General features: G+C 30.1%; 2 protein-coding genes across 4 annotated transcripts; one reads left to right on the top strand and one right to left on the bottom strand.

Annotated features, from left to right (window-relative positions):
* Positions 1 to 1340: 1340 nt before the first annotated feature.
* Positions 1341 to 7662, top strand: LOC137832009 (dihydroceramide fatty acyl 2-hydroxylase FAH1). Of its 3 annotated transcripts, none has more exons than XM_068639957.1 (7): positions 1341 to 1515; positions 2472 to 2529; positions 2680 to 2772; positions 6053 to 6249; positions 6410 to 6515; positions 7089 to 7235; positions 7330 to 7662. In XM_068639957.1, exons 2-7 carry the CDS (start codon positions 2479 to 2481, stop codon positions 7447 to 7449), a joined length of 714 nt encoding a protein of 237 aa, XP_068496058.1. In that variant the 5' UTR covers positions 1341 to 1515; positions 2472 to 2478; the 3' UTR covers positions 7450 to 7662. The 3 variants fall into 3 exon arrangements, with proteins under 3 accessions (XP_068496058.1, XP_068496057.1, XP_090159412.1); XM_068639956.1 differs by having other exon boundaries at positions 1345 to 1476; XM_090303286.1 differs by lacking the exon at positions 1341 to 1515 and adding an exon at positions 2077 to 2317.
* Positions 7663 to 9310: 1648 nt separating this feature from the next.
* LOC137832006 (monolignol oxidoreductase AtBBE-like 13) lies at positions 9311 to 11334 on the bottom strand. The gene has a single exon (XM_068639954.2). It carries the CDS (start codon positions 11199 to 11201, stop codon positions 9519 to 9521), a length of 1683 nt encoding a protein of 560 aa, XP_068496055.1. The 5' UTR covers positions 11202 to 11334; the 3' UTR covers positions 9311 to 9518.
* Positions 11335 to 20343: the final 9009 nt, after the last annotated feature.

Genomic DNA, 20343 nt, shown 5'->3' with positions numbered 1-20343 from the left:
TCTCTCATTTTTTTTATTAAACCAATTTAAATAAATAACGTCTTCAAATTTATAATATTTTTTAAAAAATAATTGTTGTTTATATAAAATATCTATTTGTTAAGGAATGATTTGTGTCCAAAAAATCTAACTAGCCCTTTAATGATTTTTTTTTGTATTTTTTACTTCTATTTTTACTTAGTTATTCGTTTAATTTGTAATACTAAGATTATGAATAAATTATCTTTTCTTTATATTTTATTTTAAAAATGTTTTGAATGTTAAACTATTAAATTTAATATCCAATCCTATATTTAAACATTATTATTTCTAAACGGGAAATGTATTGGTAGTTATTTTTTTACTTGAGAGATGATTTTACATCAATGATATAATAGTTGAATAACTTTTGGTTATGTTGTGTAAAACTTTGTGAATTTTCAATTGTAAATATAGAACTAAACTAAATAGAAGACAAATACTAAATGTTGTAATTTGCCTATAAGAGAAACTATATGAAAAGAAACTTATATTAAAAACATACCCATATTATGTAATATTTTAATTTATTCAAGTGCCATTCAATCTCTTATTCTATTTTTGTCTATCTAACTTTCAATGCCACCTACTTCTCTTATTAGTTTTTAACATTTATTAGCCATTTAACGTGTTTTAAACATTTTAAATACTGTTACTCACATATTCTCAATTTTAAATGTTTGTATTATTTTTTAAGAACTTTTCAAAAATTTGTTTATAATTTTGAAAATAGACATAGACATATAATTTTGAAAATATAAATTTAATAATAAGAATAAAGAAAAGCATAGAAACTAGAATTTAATTTACCCAACATTATTATTAAGTTTTGCGAATCTGTAGAAAAGGTTTTTATTCCGAACTAGTTGCAAGCAACTTCGAAATATGTCACGCTATCACATTAACGTGTCGAGATTCGACTGGTCCCACCAAAAAGACCAATAACGTCTTCGAAACAGACTAAGATATTCTACAGTTACATTTTAAACCGCACAAATGTTAACCACTTCAAACTTTAATGTTTAATATTAAAACAAAAAATGAGATTTACATTTAAAAATTATCCACCGTCGATCTATAATTGCATTGCATGAAGTTCAGTGAATGACTGCAGGGATTTAAATCCGAATCGGTGCACTTTAGTCTCAAATTCGTATTCCTTGACTCCAATAGAAAATCGCCATGTCATCCAAATACAGTACAACTGTTTAATCCTGTGGTGAGCCTGCCCGCAGGTGATCCTGCCACAGTGCCAGGCTGTGACGAGCTAGAATCCAACGCGAAGAGAGATATTCGTTGATGCCTTTGAAAATGAACGGTTAAGATTCCCTCTCGCACACTTCCTAAACTCGTAATAACACAACGCGCCTTCTTCTCCTTCCCTAGCCCTTTCCATTGCTCTACGTGGAGAAGGGTACGTTGCGGTGCTGCGTGCATACAGCGTTCCTCTCCGGTTAGGTTCGATTCCGATCTCACCGCATTGTCTTCTGCTTCTAGGTTTGTTTTCTCGATTCACGTTGGTTTCTGGATCTGGAGTTGATTTAATGGTTTCGTTTCAGCATTGCTAAGTAAATGCGTATTTTTAGAGTTATCGTGTGCTATTTGCTAGATATGAATTTCAAGTGTGCTTGGTTATGTTTATAATGCCTTTTGAGGTTTCCGTCGCTTGAATTTGCTACTCAATTGGATTCATACTTTCGTAGATACATGTTAATTTGTTGGCATTGTTAATGTCTGCTGATTATTGTTCAATTCCGCTTTGTATTGTACAAAACGTGGCAGTTTTGGAAATTTGCCTTTGTTCTACGGCTATCCGCGTATATTTTGGGAAATGATAATTGTTGGGGAATGTAAAATGTTTATTACTTTTTTTTACTTCTTGTTTTTTCTTGTTTTAGTTCGTAGAATATAAATCTTGGCTGTATTTGTGCATGTGAAATTATTGCTTATTTTTTCTTTGACGTTGATGCTCCGTTGTTTTGCATGATCCTAGTTGGCTGAAAACGACGCTGGTCGTTTCTGGTAGCTATAGGGGTGTTGTATGGGTCTTTTTTATTTTATAAAAGAAGGTGCGGCTTATCATTGTGTTGATAGTTTGCAGCGTGAAATAGTCATTAGAGAAACGACCACGCAAGCTTTGGCCTGAAGCAATGATAACTAGAACCTTTGTGCAATATAAGTCTACAAGACTGTGACCAATTAAGGCTATTAAAAACGAATTGTATCTTTGTTCTTTTTGGCAACTCGCCTTCCTAGCTTGTTCCCTACTATAAAGGTTAAAATCAATGTCGTCAGGAAGGCAAAAAAATCAATACTTACGAAGTTTCCTGACCCCATATGACCTGTTGTGAGCGGTGCATGTTATGGTTTTATACACGACGTTGTTGTTTTTTTATCATTAAACTTACACCCATTTAGGTCTTAACATTTTTCATTTTGGTCTTTGAACTCAGTTCCAGGATGGTTGTGCAGAACTTTGAAGTTGATTTGAACAAGGCCCTTGTTTTCCAGGTAAAGGCAAAACCCCTTCTAGTCTTCTTTCAAACGTGTTCTCCATACTCCGTCTTCGACTAGTTTTCAGTTTTCATATAGGCCCTGTTTGTGTTTATGTATACCAAGTAATCTCCTGTTGAATCTTGCTGAATTCTCCATGTTTTAAAGGTGGGACATCTTGGGGAAGCTTATGAAGAGTGGGTGCACCAGCCCATTGTTTGCAAGGAAGGCCCTCGTTTCTTTGAAAATGAAATTCTGGAGGTATGCCACTTAACTACAGACAAAACTACAACAGCCAAGCCTGGCCTTACAAAGAGAGTTTGGCTAGATTGACTAATTGATGCCATTGACTTTATCTAAAACCAAGGTTGTAGTAAAACAATTTAGAGCAAGGTTCTTTTCAATTGTTTCTCCTAGCTACCCTTCCTTTTTAATTTGACCATCTTCCACTTCATGTTCCTTTTGTCACGAATCTTCAATTGATTTTCTTCTTTCATGATTAAATTTTATCGGGTGAGTTTCAGTCATCTTGTTATGAGTAGTTGCTAATCTGAGTTTCTTGGTGACTATCCACTCTTAATCTTGTTTTTCATTTCTTTTATGTCTACTTTTCAGCTCATTCATTCACCTCAACATTCCCATCACTTGAGTTATGTTTTACTTTTGTTAATGCTTAATGCTCTACATTTACTAGCATGACAATTGCTGTTTTCATAGTTTTTTCGACATTGATTGTTGTGAAACTATAGGAATGAGAGAGACATTAAGCATAAACCATTTATTGTATAATAGCGATCAATTTTACCATCAGTTCTTGTTTTAAGAATCTACAACCACTAACAATTGATTTGCCAACTGGAAGAGGAATCAACTCCCAACTACCACTACTTTGAAGGGCACCTATATCATTAATCATATCTTGTTGCCACAATACTTCACTTGGAGACTCATGAATAGGAATAGAAGATAATGAGAACAAACAAGTAAATGTATGGTGGAAAGTTGATGATAACTAAGTTTGTATAGTGGGAAGAAAGGCTATGGGTAGATCGTGTGCTTTTTCTAATAGGAATAGCCCATTCATTTTCAGAGGAGACCGGACCCAGTATGGGAGACAGTGTTGAGGAAGGATCAGACATGACCTCCACTATATCATTATCCATCGAAGATTGTTTGGTTCCGTAGTGAGATTTCAATACGTCGTAAACAATGTTGATACACATGAAGAGGTGTCGGGGAAGCATCTCGAGGTATTCTTTGGTGGTGATGAAGGAAGATCGATATTGTGGGAAAGTAATTACATATGTCATAAGTAGAAGGAACATTTGTATAGTATAGAACATACTCAAAGAAAGAGATGTTGATAGACACTAAATATCGGTTAAGATAAGGAGAGAAACATGAATACCTTTTTTGAGAATGATGATGTCATATAAAGGCACATTTGAACACAACCAATTAAGAATTTTATCTTGACTAGGTGTGAGGTTATGTACCAAAAACATGTGGAGGAAAACTACATGGATAGGAATGAGGAAAAAGGATGGTGAAATACTTGATAATTAAGGAAAGATGATTTTCGGTTAATGAGATAATATGCAGTAATAGACAACATCCCACCAAAAACAGTGAGGAAGATGACTATGAAGTATTCGAGTAGTTTCAATAAGATGTTTGTTTTGTGTTGTGTTTGACTACATTTTGTTGAATAGTATGAGAAGACAAAATTTGATTAATAATACCATTAGATGCCATGAACAACTGAAATTGGTGAGATGGATAATCACGGACATTGTCACTACGAAGGATATACCAAATTGAGTTTTGATTGCATTAAAAAAAATTGAATCGTAGAAATACTTTGATCGATTCTCCATTAACCAAATCCAAGTACATATAGAGTAATTATCAATAAAGGTAAACATATTTAAAATCAGAAGGAGTAACCGTACGGGAATGACTCCAGATATCAAAGTGAACTAAAAAAAGGAAGTGATGAAACTTGTTTATTATGACTATAATGAAAATATTGTCGAATATGTTTTTCTAACTACATCACACATACTTTAAACTAGTCAAATGAACTTGACACCATCTTCTGCACTTTTGTCCACTCGAGATATCATAATTGTGCTTCATCAGAGATACCGTCAATGCACATACTGATGGTGATGGAGAGAACAAGTGAAGGCCATGTGACTCACATTTAATGTTAATTATACTGCCTATATGTGATCCTGCATCGTACATTATTTTAGTAAAGGTAAAGGTCATGAGATTGGATCAATCGAGTGACAGTAATTAGTGGAGTAGTTAGGGGCATAAAGAATGAGAGTCACCAAGAAGGAATGTGAGGGGTTGGGTACAACCAACACTGTAAGTTTGTGTTTGTGAAATCATTGTCATCAACAATTATAAATGGCAAAAATACGGTAGAAGTAAAGGGGGAGAAAAGAGAGTGGTTACTGGATATATGATCGGTTGTACCAAAGTCAAAGACTGAAGGTCCAAGAAAAGGAGATTGAGAATAGGTATGAGTGAGGTGTGAATAATGGATTTAATAACATTACATAATTGAGCATTAATCTTTATTCATTTTTCCTGTTATTCTGTTGGAACGGATTCAATATTGTAGCGAGATAAGATTCGTAATCCAACCCACTTAACCATAATATGATTTTGTGGAGGCCCAAGTTGAATAGTTAAACCTGTTCATCTTCTCAATACTAACATTAAGATTAGAAAAAATGGGAGGATTTGTTCTGGATGTTGATGAGGGCGCCTGGAAGACATTGTTTCGTTGGAGTATGGAAAAAGATACTAAAATAACCTAAGAAGAGAGAAAAGTAGATCAGACCACTAAACGAACTTTGATGGAGCAGCCACCATGTGTTTAGTGTGCATGGAGGAGCGACTTGGGCAGAAGGCCACAGGTGTTGTCACACGTGCCATCACGCTTCAGTTGGAATTGCGGTGGAACAGGAGACAAGATGCCTGTGTTTGGTGGATCGTTGGATAGAGGCATGACGCGATCCCGACCCTGTGTCCGTTGGAGCAAATGGTGGTCGCGTGAAACTTGTTGGAAAACTCGCTGACACCTGAAGAAAGGTTTGCAAAATACAAAATAATTCTCCAGACAATAGGTCCACTGAACCAACGCGATTTTTGAACCTAGCTCTAGATACTTTGTTAAATTATATAGGAAAGACATGGAGCTAAAACTGTGAGTTTATGAGACAACATGAATTACTTTGTAGTGAAAAAACGAAATCTATATAATTAATAAAAATGATTTAGTATTCTCTAACGATAAAGATATAATCAGATGAAATAAAAGTATTCCTCATAATATATATATATCTATAATCCATATTATATTTTTTTATTAGATAGATCTGCTACATATTTCTATAACTATAATTATAACAATTGTGATTATGATATCTCTTTCAATTCTCTTCCGGTTCAGGATTTAAAATTTATGTTCTGGTAATGTATTGAAAATTTTCATGTGATCTTGAGTTGTTACTACTTGGAACAGTTCTTGACGCGCACAGTCTGGTGGGCAATACCAGTCATTTGGCTGCCAGTTGTTTGCTACTTTGTGTATAGCTCAGTACTAATGGGTCTCAGTTGTCCTCATTTGGCTCTAATGGTGGTTGCTGGCATTTTTGTTTGGACATTCCTTGAATACTCATTGCACCGTTTTCTTTTTCACATCAAAACAAAGACCTACTGGTTAGATCACTTTCTTTGCCTTTCCTTTCCTTAGTGTGAAATAACATTTTAATTTTTGCTTGTAATTGTGTTTAACTATATCTATTTTGATTTTTTTTTGTTAGAATAACACTAAAAGTTTATTTGCTTTTTATTTTGGGGGTATTGAATGCTGCTTTAGGGGAAATACCTTGCATTATCTACTCCATGGCTGCCACCATAAGCACCCCATGGATGGCTTGAGACTCGTTTTCCCCCCTGCTGCAACTGCTATATTATTGATGCCGGTATCTCTTCTCTGACATACTATTTAAATCATTTTCCCATACTTATTTGGTTGGAAGGGAATTGTGGGATTTAAATTTTCAGCCAAAGTTTTACATTTTGTCATGCGTGCTTCCCATAATTGAAAAGACCAAAAGAGTACCTTTCATATTTTTTCTTGTTTCCCATGCTATCTAAATCTCTCTTTTAAGTAGTTAAGTGTGACATTGATTTTTTCTTGTATAAACTGGTCAAATACTATTGATGAATTAGTTGTAGACAACTGTATATCTCTATATATTGTTACTGTTACGCTATATGTCATATTGAATGTAATAGTTTTGATGGAAAATCACCAATAAGACAAACATTAGATTAAGTGAAACTGTTTCAGGTATGAGAGGGAAATACAAGAGATGTTGATTGGATTTTCGTTATGTTTGAATATATCTTTTAATAGTGCAGCGACGTTTATAACTTTATTTTATGATAGTAATTTCAGATATGTCAATATTCAATGTTGCTAAACATATTTTCTGCCCATATGGTTCAAGGTTTCATGAAGTGATGTTATTGTTTTTGTATGCTGTGTCCAGTTCTGGAACGTAGTGAAGCTCATGGCAACCCCTTCAACAGCGCCTGCTTTATTTGGTGGCGGTTTATTGGGTTATGTAATGTATGATTGCACCCATTATTACTTGCACCATGGTCAGCCAAAGACTGAAGTACCCCGAAATCTCAAGGTTAAAAGATGACGATTGCTTCAAGATGCATTGCTTTGATATAATCATCTTGTTTTTTCAAGTTAAATAAACATTTTTTTTGTTTTTTCTGCAGAAATATCACTTGAATCATCACTTTCGGATCCAGGATAAAGGCTTTGGAATCACTTCATCACTATGGGATAAAGTTTTTGGAACACTTCCTCCGTCAAAAATGGATGTCAAAAGTATGTAAATTACTGTCAAGGATAGCATATATTCGTTAAATAATAGCAAATTCCGGAAATCTTGCTTTTATTTATCTTAATTTATTTGACCCCACAATCATTGATGTTTTTTGGGTGTATCGTTTGTCAATTTTGTGGTGTCAGTTCTAGAAGTAAACATCTTGTATAAATTGATTTCTTGTATCAGATTGATTTATGATGGAAAGTTCCTTTCTGCTGTAGATATCTATTGCCATAGTGTTAGCTTTGAGATTTAAGCCCTAAGGTTGACTATTAGTGTTTTATACCATGAAAGTATTACAGATTGTATAATTTCATATTCACAAACAAAATAAAAAAAATACACAACAAAATAGTGTAAAACAAAGAACTTATCTCAACCTTCACCAACATCAACAACCTCAATAAACCAACATCACTACAAAAGAAACAAGCCACGCATATAACAAAAACCTTAACATTTATGGAATTATAAAAATATATGGAGTTGGGAGAAACATTGGAGGTGCAGGGAGAAGCCGCCTACATTTCATGCTATCGTGATGTTGATGGAAGCCCAATCATGCCAATGGGCCTACACCTCTTTCTAATCACTTTTAAAGCTTTACGCACATATTTCATATATAAACACTTCAAATGAGTTGAGTCTGCACAATATAACACTTTTTTAGATTTTGTAATAATAGTAAATAAAATACATCTAACTTTTCCATGAAAATAAACACATATTTTGGACTCATCATAAACAAATTTCTTTCCCTTATATTCATGATCAACCTCTTTTATTTATTTATTTATTATCTTCTAAAATAGTTTGAAGTTTTCTTGATTCTTCAACACATAGAGTAACAATTCATCTCTTAAACTTTTTGTAACTTTATTTGATTATTTCTTAGGAAAAATATTATTCTTCTTTTGAAAGCTTTTCTTTCTCTTTAAAGAATTATTTTCTTTAATAATATTTTGTTTAAACCTTTATATGCCTTTGAAAGCATGAAAGAGTTTTGAAAGAAGTTATTCATAAACTTTTTGTATGGAAAGAAAATCATTAAAATATTTCTTTTTGTTCTGAAAAACTTTGATTTAACATACTAAAGTTAACATATAACTTGTTTGCTTTCTTTTTTTCTCACTGAAGAAGCATCTCTATATGGTCTCATGTTGATATGATTTTTTTTAGTTCTTCTTTTTGTTCTTATTTAACTTTGAGAATTTAAGTGGTATCACATCATGCTCTCTTTTAATATATATAAAATATATCTAGTAATCCTTTAAACTTTCGTCTCATTTTGTTCATTTAAGCATTGTCCACCTTTAAAAGTTTGGATAAAGATTCTTTGCTAGTTTTTATATTTCTTCTTTACTTTTTTATGAAGTTTTATCTTGAAAGATTTTATAATGTCCAATAACTAGAGAAATAGTTTTTAATATTTATAATTTCCTTGCTTAACATTTTAGGTAGACTTTGTCCCTGTAATGAATTAAAGAGGTCTCATAATTTCTTTTATACTGTGTATATGCTTATTTTAGCATTCTTGTTGTTGTTATACAAAAAATGCAAGTTGAAACATTACTAGCTTTCATATTGTAAACGTTAACCAAATGTAAAATTTATAAATAACATTAAAAAATTATAAGTAAAATACAATTTTTGAGAGTTTATAAACATATTGTACTCTTAAGGATATGATTACTCTGATATAATCTAGATTGATTATGCGTGACTAAATATAACCCAGAATCGAGTAAGAAATCTTGCCTTTGAAACTTTTTTTTTCTTCTTTTTATCCCTTAATTTATAGAGTAATATTGCAGTTATTTTGAGTAGAGTGGATTTTGGATTCTTAGAAGTTACAGGACTCTTGCTAGTGAGACGGCACTTGTTACTTGCAATATTGTCAGACGCACAACTACATAGATGGCAATGATTAAGCACTTGAACAGTGTTTTACAACATTAGAATGACCAAAAACACAACAAAATCCAAATGTATCCTTTATTCATCTAAATTAGCTAATGAACCACATAACAAATATATAGAAACCAGTCCAATGACTCCCTCCACCAAGACAGTGCCTCATTCCCAGGTCTTGCTTTTTTTGTCTTTTAACTTCATACTTGAAACTGGAAGTGGTGGAATACTCTGCTCATGCCGGAACACATCATCAGGATCCACTTTGGTCTTTATTTTTACCAACCTGTTGAAATTATCCTTGAAATACATATTGCCCCAAGAAGTTGCCTGTATGTAACTTGTGTAGTTCTTCTTGTTCATTCCCAAATCAAGATCTCTGTAGTTCACATATGCCTCCCTTGGGAACTTAGACACATAAGGAGTCATGTAGTTGTAAAGCTTCCTAATCCAGTCTATATGCTTTGTGGCATTCTTATCCCCATCTTGCCAAAGAGATAAGTACTGGATTTTGTAAAGTGTTCCATTCCTGTGAGGAAAGGGAATGTCAGACTCTGAAAATTTGCTCATCATTCCACCATATGGGTTCCAAATCATCAAGGGACTGTCTTCTTCCAGCAATCTTTGCCAGAGTCCCTGAAGCCCGGTTTCTGGTATTGGTTCTCTCACAAAATCTGACTTGGCTTTGAAGTAGTTCTTGAATGTTGACTTACCTTGAAGCAAAACTTCAGGGGGAGTGTCGTTAGGATAACCAGCAATATAGAGCACAGACTTGATCCAACTAGTTTCAAGGCAATCTTTTCTTGTCAAACCCAATTCAGGAAAGTTTTCCTTCATCACTTGGAGGAGTCTGTCTGCCCCACCAAGGAATTGAGCATTGTAAGATGTTGTGATGGTTCTCTCAGTTTTGTTCCCAACAGTTGCTGGTTGAATGATGACTCTGATGAAGAGATCCTCATCAATATAGGGTGCCACTTCCTGCCATCTATGAACAATCTTTGTTGCATCTTGCTCTAGGCTCCTTGTAACTGTAAAAACTGTCACATTTTCTGGCACAGGAACCAGCTTTATCTTCCACCAGAGAAGGATGCCAAAGCTTGCTCCTCCACCTCCTCTAATTGCCCAAAATAGGTCTTCCCCCATGGCTTCCCTATCAAGGATTTGGCCATTTGCATCAACTAGTTTTGCATCTAGGACATTATCAGCTCCAAGACCATACTTTCTCATCATGGATCCATATGCACCTCCCGTGATGTGCCCTCCAACACCTAGACTTGTGCAAAGGCCTGCAGGGAAACCATGAACTGAACTTTTCTCATATATTCTGTAATAGACTTCTCCAATAGTGGCACCAGCTTGAATCCAAGCACTGTTGTCTTTTATATCAACATTTATGGCACGAAGCTTGGACAAATCAACAATTATGAAAGGGGCCTCAACTTCGGAAACATACGAGAGTCCTTCATAGTCATGGCCACCACTACGAATTCTGAGATGAATACCAAGTTTCTTTGAGCAAGTCACTGCCACTTGGACATGTGAATCAGTCAAGGGTGTGAATATAAGCTCTGGTTTTGGCGCTGAAGGCACCAAATACCTTAGGTTCTGTGCAGAGGATTCGAGGATGTTGGTAAATGAAGCATTTTTTGGAGTGTAAATTGAGGCATAAAATGGAGCTGCTTTGTCTGAATAGAAGCTGAGACATTGGGCAAAGTTTTCATCAAGTGAAGCAGAAGCTGCTAATGAAACTGATAATAGGAGGACTAAAATTGCCAAGTGTGAGCTTGGTGACAACATGGTTTTGTGTTCTTCTGAGGTTTGTGTTTTTGTGCTTAAGGAGGCTATCATAAATGTTATATTTATACGACCATAATGAACTACGGTCACAAATGTGTTATACTATAGTTTACGTATAATTGAGCTAAGAAAAACGTCACAATGCAGATGAAGAGTGTTGGCATTATCTTGTAATTAATGTTCTATTCTTAATCATGACAGTGTGGAACATGAGCTTTCTGATATATCTTTGATTGCAAGAACATCGACCACTTTCACATTTAACATAATCCGAAAGGACTTCCCTATGCTTCATAGTTGCTAAAAAGAATGGTATAAGCAAAGCAACAGTCTTCAATGGCCCCACTACTTTCGAAATATTTTTTAATAACTAGAGATAAGTTTGTCTGCATTCTTGCAGCATTTTGTGATCATGCAACAACTAAAGAAAATTCTGCATAATTTTTTAATAAGATTCTGCATATTTCATAATACTCAATTCATTTCATGGCTCGTATCAAATTCACATTTTACTTACTCAGTGCTACACGCAAAGTATAATGGCACACTAAAGTTTTGTAACATGTTTTTGCCAAGCATAGATAAGGTAAGCAGAAGAAATTTCCTTTGTCAAAAGGGGTTGTGTAGAATTCTAGTTTTCAAATTAAAGAGTAATCTTTGTAATTATGTATAAACTTTCAGGGGTGAGCGTAATTTATAATTTTGGGGGTATAAGAATATTTTTGGGTTGATTAAATATTTTGATATTAAAAGTAGTTTTTGTATTTTGATAATGAGGTAAGAAAAAGAAGAAATGAAAGCTTAAAGAAAGAGGAAGTGAGGAAAATGAAAGAAAGTGAGAGGTTCATCTTCCTTTACGATTGGGGATAGATAGCATGCGCAACACACTAATTCTGCATAACATATTCTCAATTTGATGAAAAGCGTAACATTAATATTTTATATTTTTGGTAATGCTTCTCAAAATAAAATAAAAATTTTGTGGGTGTCATATCATACCTAATCGTATCATACTTAATATTTAAAAGTTTATTTGGTGGGCGGGTTAATATAGTAACCCGCAAATCCTAATCAGCATCCTGTTAAAACCATCACAATACCAGATATTCTCACTGTTTGAATATACACCCAAATCAAAAAATTAATTTTGTTTTTCCTCAATGTGTTTTCTTTATCTATAGTTTTTTTCAATAAAATATTTGAACTTCACTACTCTGATAACTGCATTTTTATTAAAAGGATTCAATATATTTTTCGCTTATAACTTTAAATTAATTTTTTTATAGTATAAATTTTAAATTTTTAAATATTATTATAATAAAAAAATTATTAAAATAATTACCTATTAATGTTTTTCTAAATAATATTAAATGTGAATTATACTATAGTATTATAAATTATAACATTTATATTAAATATTAGGTGATAAGTTAATATGAAATATTTTAACATTGTTCACACTGAAAATTTGTTTGTCACATAATTTTTTTTTTGACTGACAAAGATTTATTTTAAAAGTTTTTTTTATTACAAATACCTAAGATCTAAAGTTTGGACTAAGAATGAAAATAAATTATACACAAAAGTATAAAGACGAAAAATATATTTAACCATTTATTAGAAGGTGTCTGTTTCAAATAATTCATCTTGATATAATGTATTTAGCATTTACGAAAAACTCTTAAGAGATATAAAAGAAAAATGTCTTTTCCATTTTACAATGAATACTACAAGAAAATTATGAAATAGAAATCAATTTTAGAAAAAAAAATAATTAGTTGTCATTGTGATTAAACTAGAAACCATTTTAGAGACTAAAAATAATTTTAGCTTCTAAATTAATTTTTATTATTGTTAAGTAGTTTTTGAATTGATATCTAGTTAGCTACAAAGTTTTTAACTACAAATTATTTAGATTATAAATTTGATTATTGAATAAATTATACTAATCCTCTTTAGAGTTTTGTAACTTACACATGCACTTTTACTTTTGGTGTTATATACACTCATATTCATATGTCCATGAACATTTGAAACTTCATGTACCATTTAAAAAATATTGTTAAAATTTTTATATTGATTCAAAATAAAAATATTTTAATTAAATTAGATTTAAAGTTGACTTAAAATTTATTCTAATAAATTATAATTTATTGAACTTATCAAATTATTTAATATTCTCATAAATATACATATACAGTCTCATATACAAATTTATTTTATCTCTAAAATTTGAGCATGTGAACATTATATTAAAGTCAAATATGAATATCATATAAAAAAGAACTATATTCTGGCAAATGGACCACGAAGGAATTTTGAATTATGAGTGGATGATATCGTGACACTGAATTGAGTAGTGGATTATGTTCTAATAGGAACACACCAACTCTCTCAAGTGCGACTATATACCATGCATAAGAAATGTACAGTTTGATAGGAACTTCCAATTAATTGGAAGAATGTGAACACCACTTGGTCTACATCATAGGATCTAATTTCATATTATAAATGCTACAAAAATATTTGAAACTTTCTTAGGTAAGTTTCATTCTTTTTATTTTTATAAAAATTATTAGTGAGAAGGACAAATATGAGTTGTGAATAAAAATGGAGTCTAGAATTTAAAAGATTTGAATATAAGATAAATTCGTGAACATGGAGATAATTTAATATGTTTCTTTTTAAATATTTATAATTAGTTAATATTTAATATTAAATTTTAATCTTTTAAATTCAATAACTAAATTACATTATATCTTCCCTTTCCCATTATATTTTTTATAATTAGGTTTAATTACCTTTTTCGTCCCTATATTTATAGCCAATAGTCAATTTGGTACAGTGGTTTTTAAAAAATTCAATTTGGTCCCTAAGTTTTTTAAAATGTATTCAAAATGGTCCTTTTTGTTAAATATCACCAAACGACGTTAAATAGTGCTGATGTGGCAGACACGTGTAAGTTACGTGCTTACATTACTTTAGTGAATACTGAATTAGGGTTTAGGTTATTCAAATTGGGGATTTCGAATTTCTGATTTAGGGTTTCTAATACGAGGATTGCTCCCCTGGTTGGATTCTGTGGTGCGCTTCCCTGCTTCGATTCCATTCGGAGGTGTGCTTCCCTCATTCGATTCTGTGGTGGACCACAAATAACAAACAAATTACAAACCAAACCTTCACTTAAATGTTGGATCACACATCACAAAATTATGTCAGAGACCAAATGTTGGACCACACATAAAAAAATGTTGCACATGGTGGACCCTACATCATAAACAACCTGTATATGTTCTCTAAAAGTAATAAAAAACAGAACATAACCACTCTGAAACTAAGTCAAAAATTACTAACCTTATAAAGGAACAACCACAAAACGACACCACGGTCTGTATCGCAATCGCTGCCCGTTCACCATCTCTGGACCGCACCACATAATCATTCCTCCAAATCGACCATGGGAACGCAGCTCACCATCGTAACTCACGATCGCACCACAGAATCGAATGAGGGGAGCACACCTCCGAATGTAATCGAAGCAGGGAAGCGCACCACATAATCCAACCAGGGGAGCAATCCTCGTATCAGAAACCCTAAACTCAGAAATTCGAAATCCCCAATTTGAATAACCTAAACCCTAATTCAGTATTCACCAAAGTAATGTAAGCACAATCCACGTAACTTACACGTGTCTGCCACATAAGCTTCACTTAACGCCGTTTGGTGATATTTAACAGAAAGGACCATTTTGAATACATTTTAAAAAACTTAGGGACCAAATTGATTTTTTTTAAAATCCACTCTACCAAATTGACTATTAGCTATAAATATAGGAACGAAAAAGGTAATTAAACCTTATAATTACTAGTATTTAATATGTTTCATCAATGTAGGTTTGATTAAGGGTAGGTTTGATTTAAAAAAAACATATTTAATACTATCAATTAGGCAAGTGATTTTTCTTAATTGGTTAGATATACTCAATTCTAAGAAATTATAAATATACGGTATCATTATAATTTGAATTATTAACACTTATAAAATAATTTTAAACTATTAATTGTAATTGATTAATTTAATATGTAAAGATAATAACTCTTTTAACTTATCTAATTAAAGATAATAATTAATTAAATTATTAAAAATATTTATATAATTAAACGTTTTTTTAATATATGTATATATATATATTAAAATACAAGATTATACAAAAAAAAATCAAATTAAAAAAAGAAAACTAACTCTAAAAATGTTGTGAGTAAATCTTACATTCAATTCAGAGCGAAAGTCAAAACCCAACAAAATTGAAAATGTTTTTGTAAATACTCGGTGTCCATTGACACTAAAAATAAAAAATATAACTATGAAAGTTACAAAAATGAAATAAAGAAAAAAAAAAGTTTGATCTTCAACAAGCTTTTTTTTCATAGAAGTGATCATTGTGTAATAAAAGGTTTATGACTTTATGCATTGTTACTGAATTATTTTTAATTGTTCTGGTTAAGATTTTTTTTTAGAAGTGATAGAATATATTAGTGTGTTCTGTTTTAACTACGTTCACTAATAGAAGAAACTTAAAATATAAAATGACACAATTGCATGTAACGTTCCTCATTTACGGAAGTTACTACTTCATCTTGTAATGATGGAAAAAACTGTTGTGATTTCTTTCGCTGCTTTCCAAATGAACAAACACAAAGGACATTTTTTTTAATGTTTGTGAATGGGTTTTAACTATTTAATATTGTTTTTATCGACAACTATTTAATATTATATTAACTCTTAAAAGTTGTGACTTTTGATGCTGAGAATCAATGGATTTAACGGAGTATGTTAAATAATGATACAAATAGTAAAAATATTCAAATATAACTTAGGGGATAAAAGATGGTTTTTTTAACAAAAACTTGTATTACGAAATGGACTTTAAGTCTAACTCAACCCCATAAAACCGGTTCATAAGATTGAGGTTTGCACTCACTTATATACAATGAAAGACTCTAATCTCTAGTCGATGTGGGATCTCCAACAACTTGGGATAAAAGATAAATCAAGCAAAACAAGTTAAATACCATTTTCCTAATGTAAAAAAAATCAAGTTGGTAGAACTATAGTAATTAAAGAATGTAAATAGATAATTAAAAAATGAAGAAAATTTATTTTGATTGGTACCAATTTACATATAATTTAAGTACTTGAAAACATTTATAAAAAGGAATAGATTTCTACTTACACTCTTTGGAATATCTCAATCTTAGAGAACGTGCTAGATATCCACACTATATATAGGAAAATAATAATTATAGACAACAGGCTACAATCAAAATAATAATAGAATTATTAAAATATCATTTTAAATATTAATTATTTTATAAAATTTATATTATTATAATAGTATAAAAATATTATTATATATGTTCTAATATGTAGGAGTTTACAACAATTCACACACCTTATTCAAAACAGTTATTAAGAAAATGGGAAACGGAGGTTAGATTTTTTTTTTTCATTTGAGTATATTATATAGTATATATATTTAGAATAAGGAGTTGTTTAATAATTTGTTAGTTACAAAAAGTTTATTTTTTGTTTCGTTCATATCTCTATGTCATGCTTTTTTTTTTTTTAATTCAAGAAACAATTAATATGCAAAAATATGGAACAACTATATTTGTAGTGTTCATACAAATACTTGTTTAACAAATTAAACGCACCTTAACAAATATTTGAGCCTCCCTATTGGCAAATGCTCCCTGTACCCAATCATTTTTAACTTGCACCCAACATATTTTTTTAATTTCCAAAAATGCCCTTAATTCCGGAAATAAAAATCCAGAATTGAAAATAATATATTCCGGAAAAATAAATCCGGAAGTAATTATTGAGTTTTGGAAATAAAAATCTGGAAACCAAAATTAAAATTCTATTTTGGACAAAAAAATCCAGAATTGAAAAATAATACATTCCGAAAAAAAAATCCAGAAAAAAAATAATTGTGTTTCGGAAATAAAAATCCGGAAACAAAAATAAAAAATCAATTCCGGATAAAAAAATCCGTAATATAAAATTTCGTTCCGGAAAAAAATATCCGAAACACATATTTCGAAATTTTTTTTTAAGGACAGTTTCGTCTTTTCTGCTAAGATCGGGTGCAGTGATATGGTGCAGGAAGCAATTGCCCTCCCTATTTAAGAGATACCAAGCCCAATAGGCCCAACAATTCCCTATAATTTAAATCAAAGTATTTAAAATCAAAGTTTTCCTGCCAGTGCATATAAAGTTTGAAGGATATAAATATTAAAGAAAATTTTCAGTTATGAAGTATTTAAAACATACAAAAGCTTAATACAAAAATACAACTAGTTATCTCCTACCAAAATTTAGATCTTGATACCAAGCTAACAGTGCTCACACTAAATTCCCACTATAAAGTTAAAACTAAAAAATAAATTAAACATATAATTTAGTTAACGTTATTCAGGTTTAATCAGGCATATTGTAAAATCTAACTTTAAAAAATAAATATTTTTATAATTAGAGTCGCTGATATCAATATTTATTTCATCATCTAAATGGAAATAAAAAACATTATTTTTATCTCCTTATTTTTTAATTTTAAAAATTAAATATATTATATAATTAGAGTTTATCAAATCAACACTAACTCTTTATATATATATATATATATATATATATATATATTCTAGAATAAACTTTGTCAACATTAATTCATAAATTTTAAAAATTTAATATATTTTCCAATTTAAGTTAATCAATGCTAACTTATTCCCGTCTTTTTTTTTTCAATTTCTAGAGATTTTTTTTATTTTTATATCCTTTGATGTTTTCCTTTTCATATTAAATGATCAAATAATTAATAGAAGTAAATACCAAGATTTTTACTATCAAATTTAGAAACTAAATAATTGGTAGTTAAAGTTATTAATTAGATACCAATTTAAAAACTATTTAACAATAATAGAAACTAATTTAGAAATAAAATTTCTGTTTAGTTTCTAAATTGGTCTCTAATTTAGTTACTATTACAACTAATTATTTTGGTATCTAAAAATTGGTCTCTATTTCATGATTTTCTTGTAGTGATAGTTTCTTTTTTTACTTTTTATTAATAAAAATATATTTAATTTCAATTATAGTTATTTTAAAAGTTAAAAAATAAAAATTGAAAATAAAATATTCCTTTTATTTTCAATACTTTTCATTAAAAAAAAAATGTGTTTTACAAGATAGTAAAATACAAAGTCACTTATAAATTTAAATATTTTTAATTCACTACTAAAAAATTTAGTCTATTAAATTTATTTTTTTATTTTTTCAATTGATTCTTGGTTGCTTGATTTTGTGTCATATGGTTACTACTTGTATCGTCATTGCTTACGTATCTGTACATAAAAATAAATAAAAAATAGTAAGTGTTTATTTTTAATTGTGTTTTAATTGAAAAAAAAACTGTTTTATTAAATGTTTAAAATATTTCTGTTTTTAATTAAATTCGTACGTTAATTGGAGTAATGTGATCGTTTTACAAGTTTAAACATTAAAAAAAATTAAAATTATGAAATTTTAATTATTTTTATAACAAATTAATATTATTTTATTTTATAAATTAAATATTAAAACAAAAATCAAATCAAAGTCATGATTTTTTTTGTGAATTTTAAGTCTTTTAATCATACTAATAAGTTTTTAATCACTAATTTACTTTTTTATTTTACGTTTAATTTCGTTTATATTTTTTTTTATAAAAATCTTCATTTTAAAAAAAAAAAGCAATACTAAGGCAATTAAACTATTTTAAAGTATTCACGGCTGAAAAACTCCAAATAAATTATTGAAAATAATAGATATTATTTTTTCTTCGAAATAAAGAAAAAGATACGAAAGGAGTTAATTATAATAACTATTTTTCAAACATTCAATTTAAGTAAAAATTATTGAACATTTTAGATTACATTTCTTTACTGAATTTTAAATCACAAGTTAAATATAATAGAAGAGTCAACAATACTTAAACCATTTTTAATGAATAAAAAAAAAATCAATTGATACAAAAGAAAATAGAAAAAAAAACAAATACACAAATCTTTGTTTAAACGGAAAAAGAAAAGTAGGATATATTTATATGATAAGTCAAAATTCTAGTTTATTAACTTTTATAAACATTTCGATAATTATATTTTAAGAAATTCACTAAACAATAAAGGGGAAGTTCACCTTCTATAATACATGAATCTAGAAGGAAGAGATGGATGAATTAGAAACACAAACCTATTAATTTTTTTGTTCTGGAACTTTAATTTTTACTTGGTTAGATAGTGTTCTTTCCCATAAAAGGTTACATAATTAAAGAGAAAAAGAAACCCACCATTAGTTATACTACTTCGCATTTTCTTTTTACCTTTTAGGACATAAAAACCCATGCCATTTAACACTGCACCTTCTTCATTCAGAGGAAACTAATGCAAGAAATTTAGGATACACTATGCTTTCAAGACTTTTACAAAAGTCAACATTTTTATTATACAAGAATAGATATAATAATATAATATTACCCTTTACGTTATTTTATTTGTTGAAACTTAGTACTCTTGTACCAGAAAAGAACAACTCCTTTTACTTTTCTATGTAATGTGCAATTTGTCAACCAAGATAAGTCACAATTCTTGTAAGATAGTATCATTCAACAACCCAAGAAACAAAATACCCAATCATGCATTCCTAATTAGTAACGTAATATGCTCTTGTCGATTCCTTATACTTTTTATTAATTCAAAAAGAAAATATTGAATAAAAGGTAAATGTGTTTATTATTTTAAAAATATAAACATATATAATAATTACTATACAAATAAAATAGGATTATTGACCAAAAAAGTACAAATAGAAGGGTTTAGAATTACTTATTTCTATGTGCTGCCAGCAGTTACCAAACAAAAGATCTAGTTGCTTACGGCTCTATAATAAGTGAAATTGACTACATATGGTTCTAAATGCATTAACGCAAAGTACAAGTGGCTCTCTATCTCATATTTTTATGGGATAATTCAATGCCCAATTTAGCGTTGACCAATAATATTATGAGGAAAATCACAAGAAGATTCTATCTCCAATTCAATTTCCTCAGTGAATGAAATATTCTCATGATTTTCAACGGATAACATGTTATGGATAG

This window comes from Phaseolus vulgaris, chromosome 6 (genome assembly GCF_051622355.1).
Source record: "Phaseolus vulgaris cultivar YP4 chromosome 6, ASM5162235v1, whole genome shotgun sequence".
Taxonomy (NCBI): domain Eukaryota; kingdom Viridiplantae; phylum Streptophyta; class Magnoliopsida; order Fabales; family Fabaceae; genus Phaseolus; species Phaseolus vulgaris.
This window is presented reverse-complemented; position numbering and strand designations above follow the sequence as displayed.

What these genes read in the sequence shown, in the direction of transcription:
- LOC137832009 (XM_090303286.1), top strand. An exon ending in TTGAAAATGAAATTCTGGAG is followed by an intron (nt 2,773 to 6,052) that starts GTATGCCACTTA and finishes TACTTGGAACAG; the next exon opens with TTCTTGACGCGCACAGTCTG. An exon ending in ATCAAAACAAAGACCTACTG is followed by an intron (nt 6,250 to 6,409) that starts GTTAGATCACTT and finishes ATGCTGCTTTAG; the next exon opens with GGGAAATACCTTGCATTATC.
- LOC137832006 (XM_068639954.2), bottom strand. Translation starts at nt 11,201, where the DNA reads ATGATAGCCTCCTTAAGCACAAAAACACAAACCTCAGAAGAACACAAA.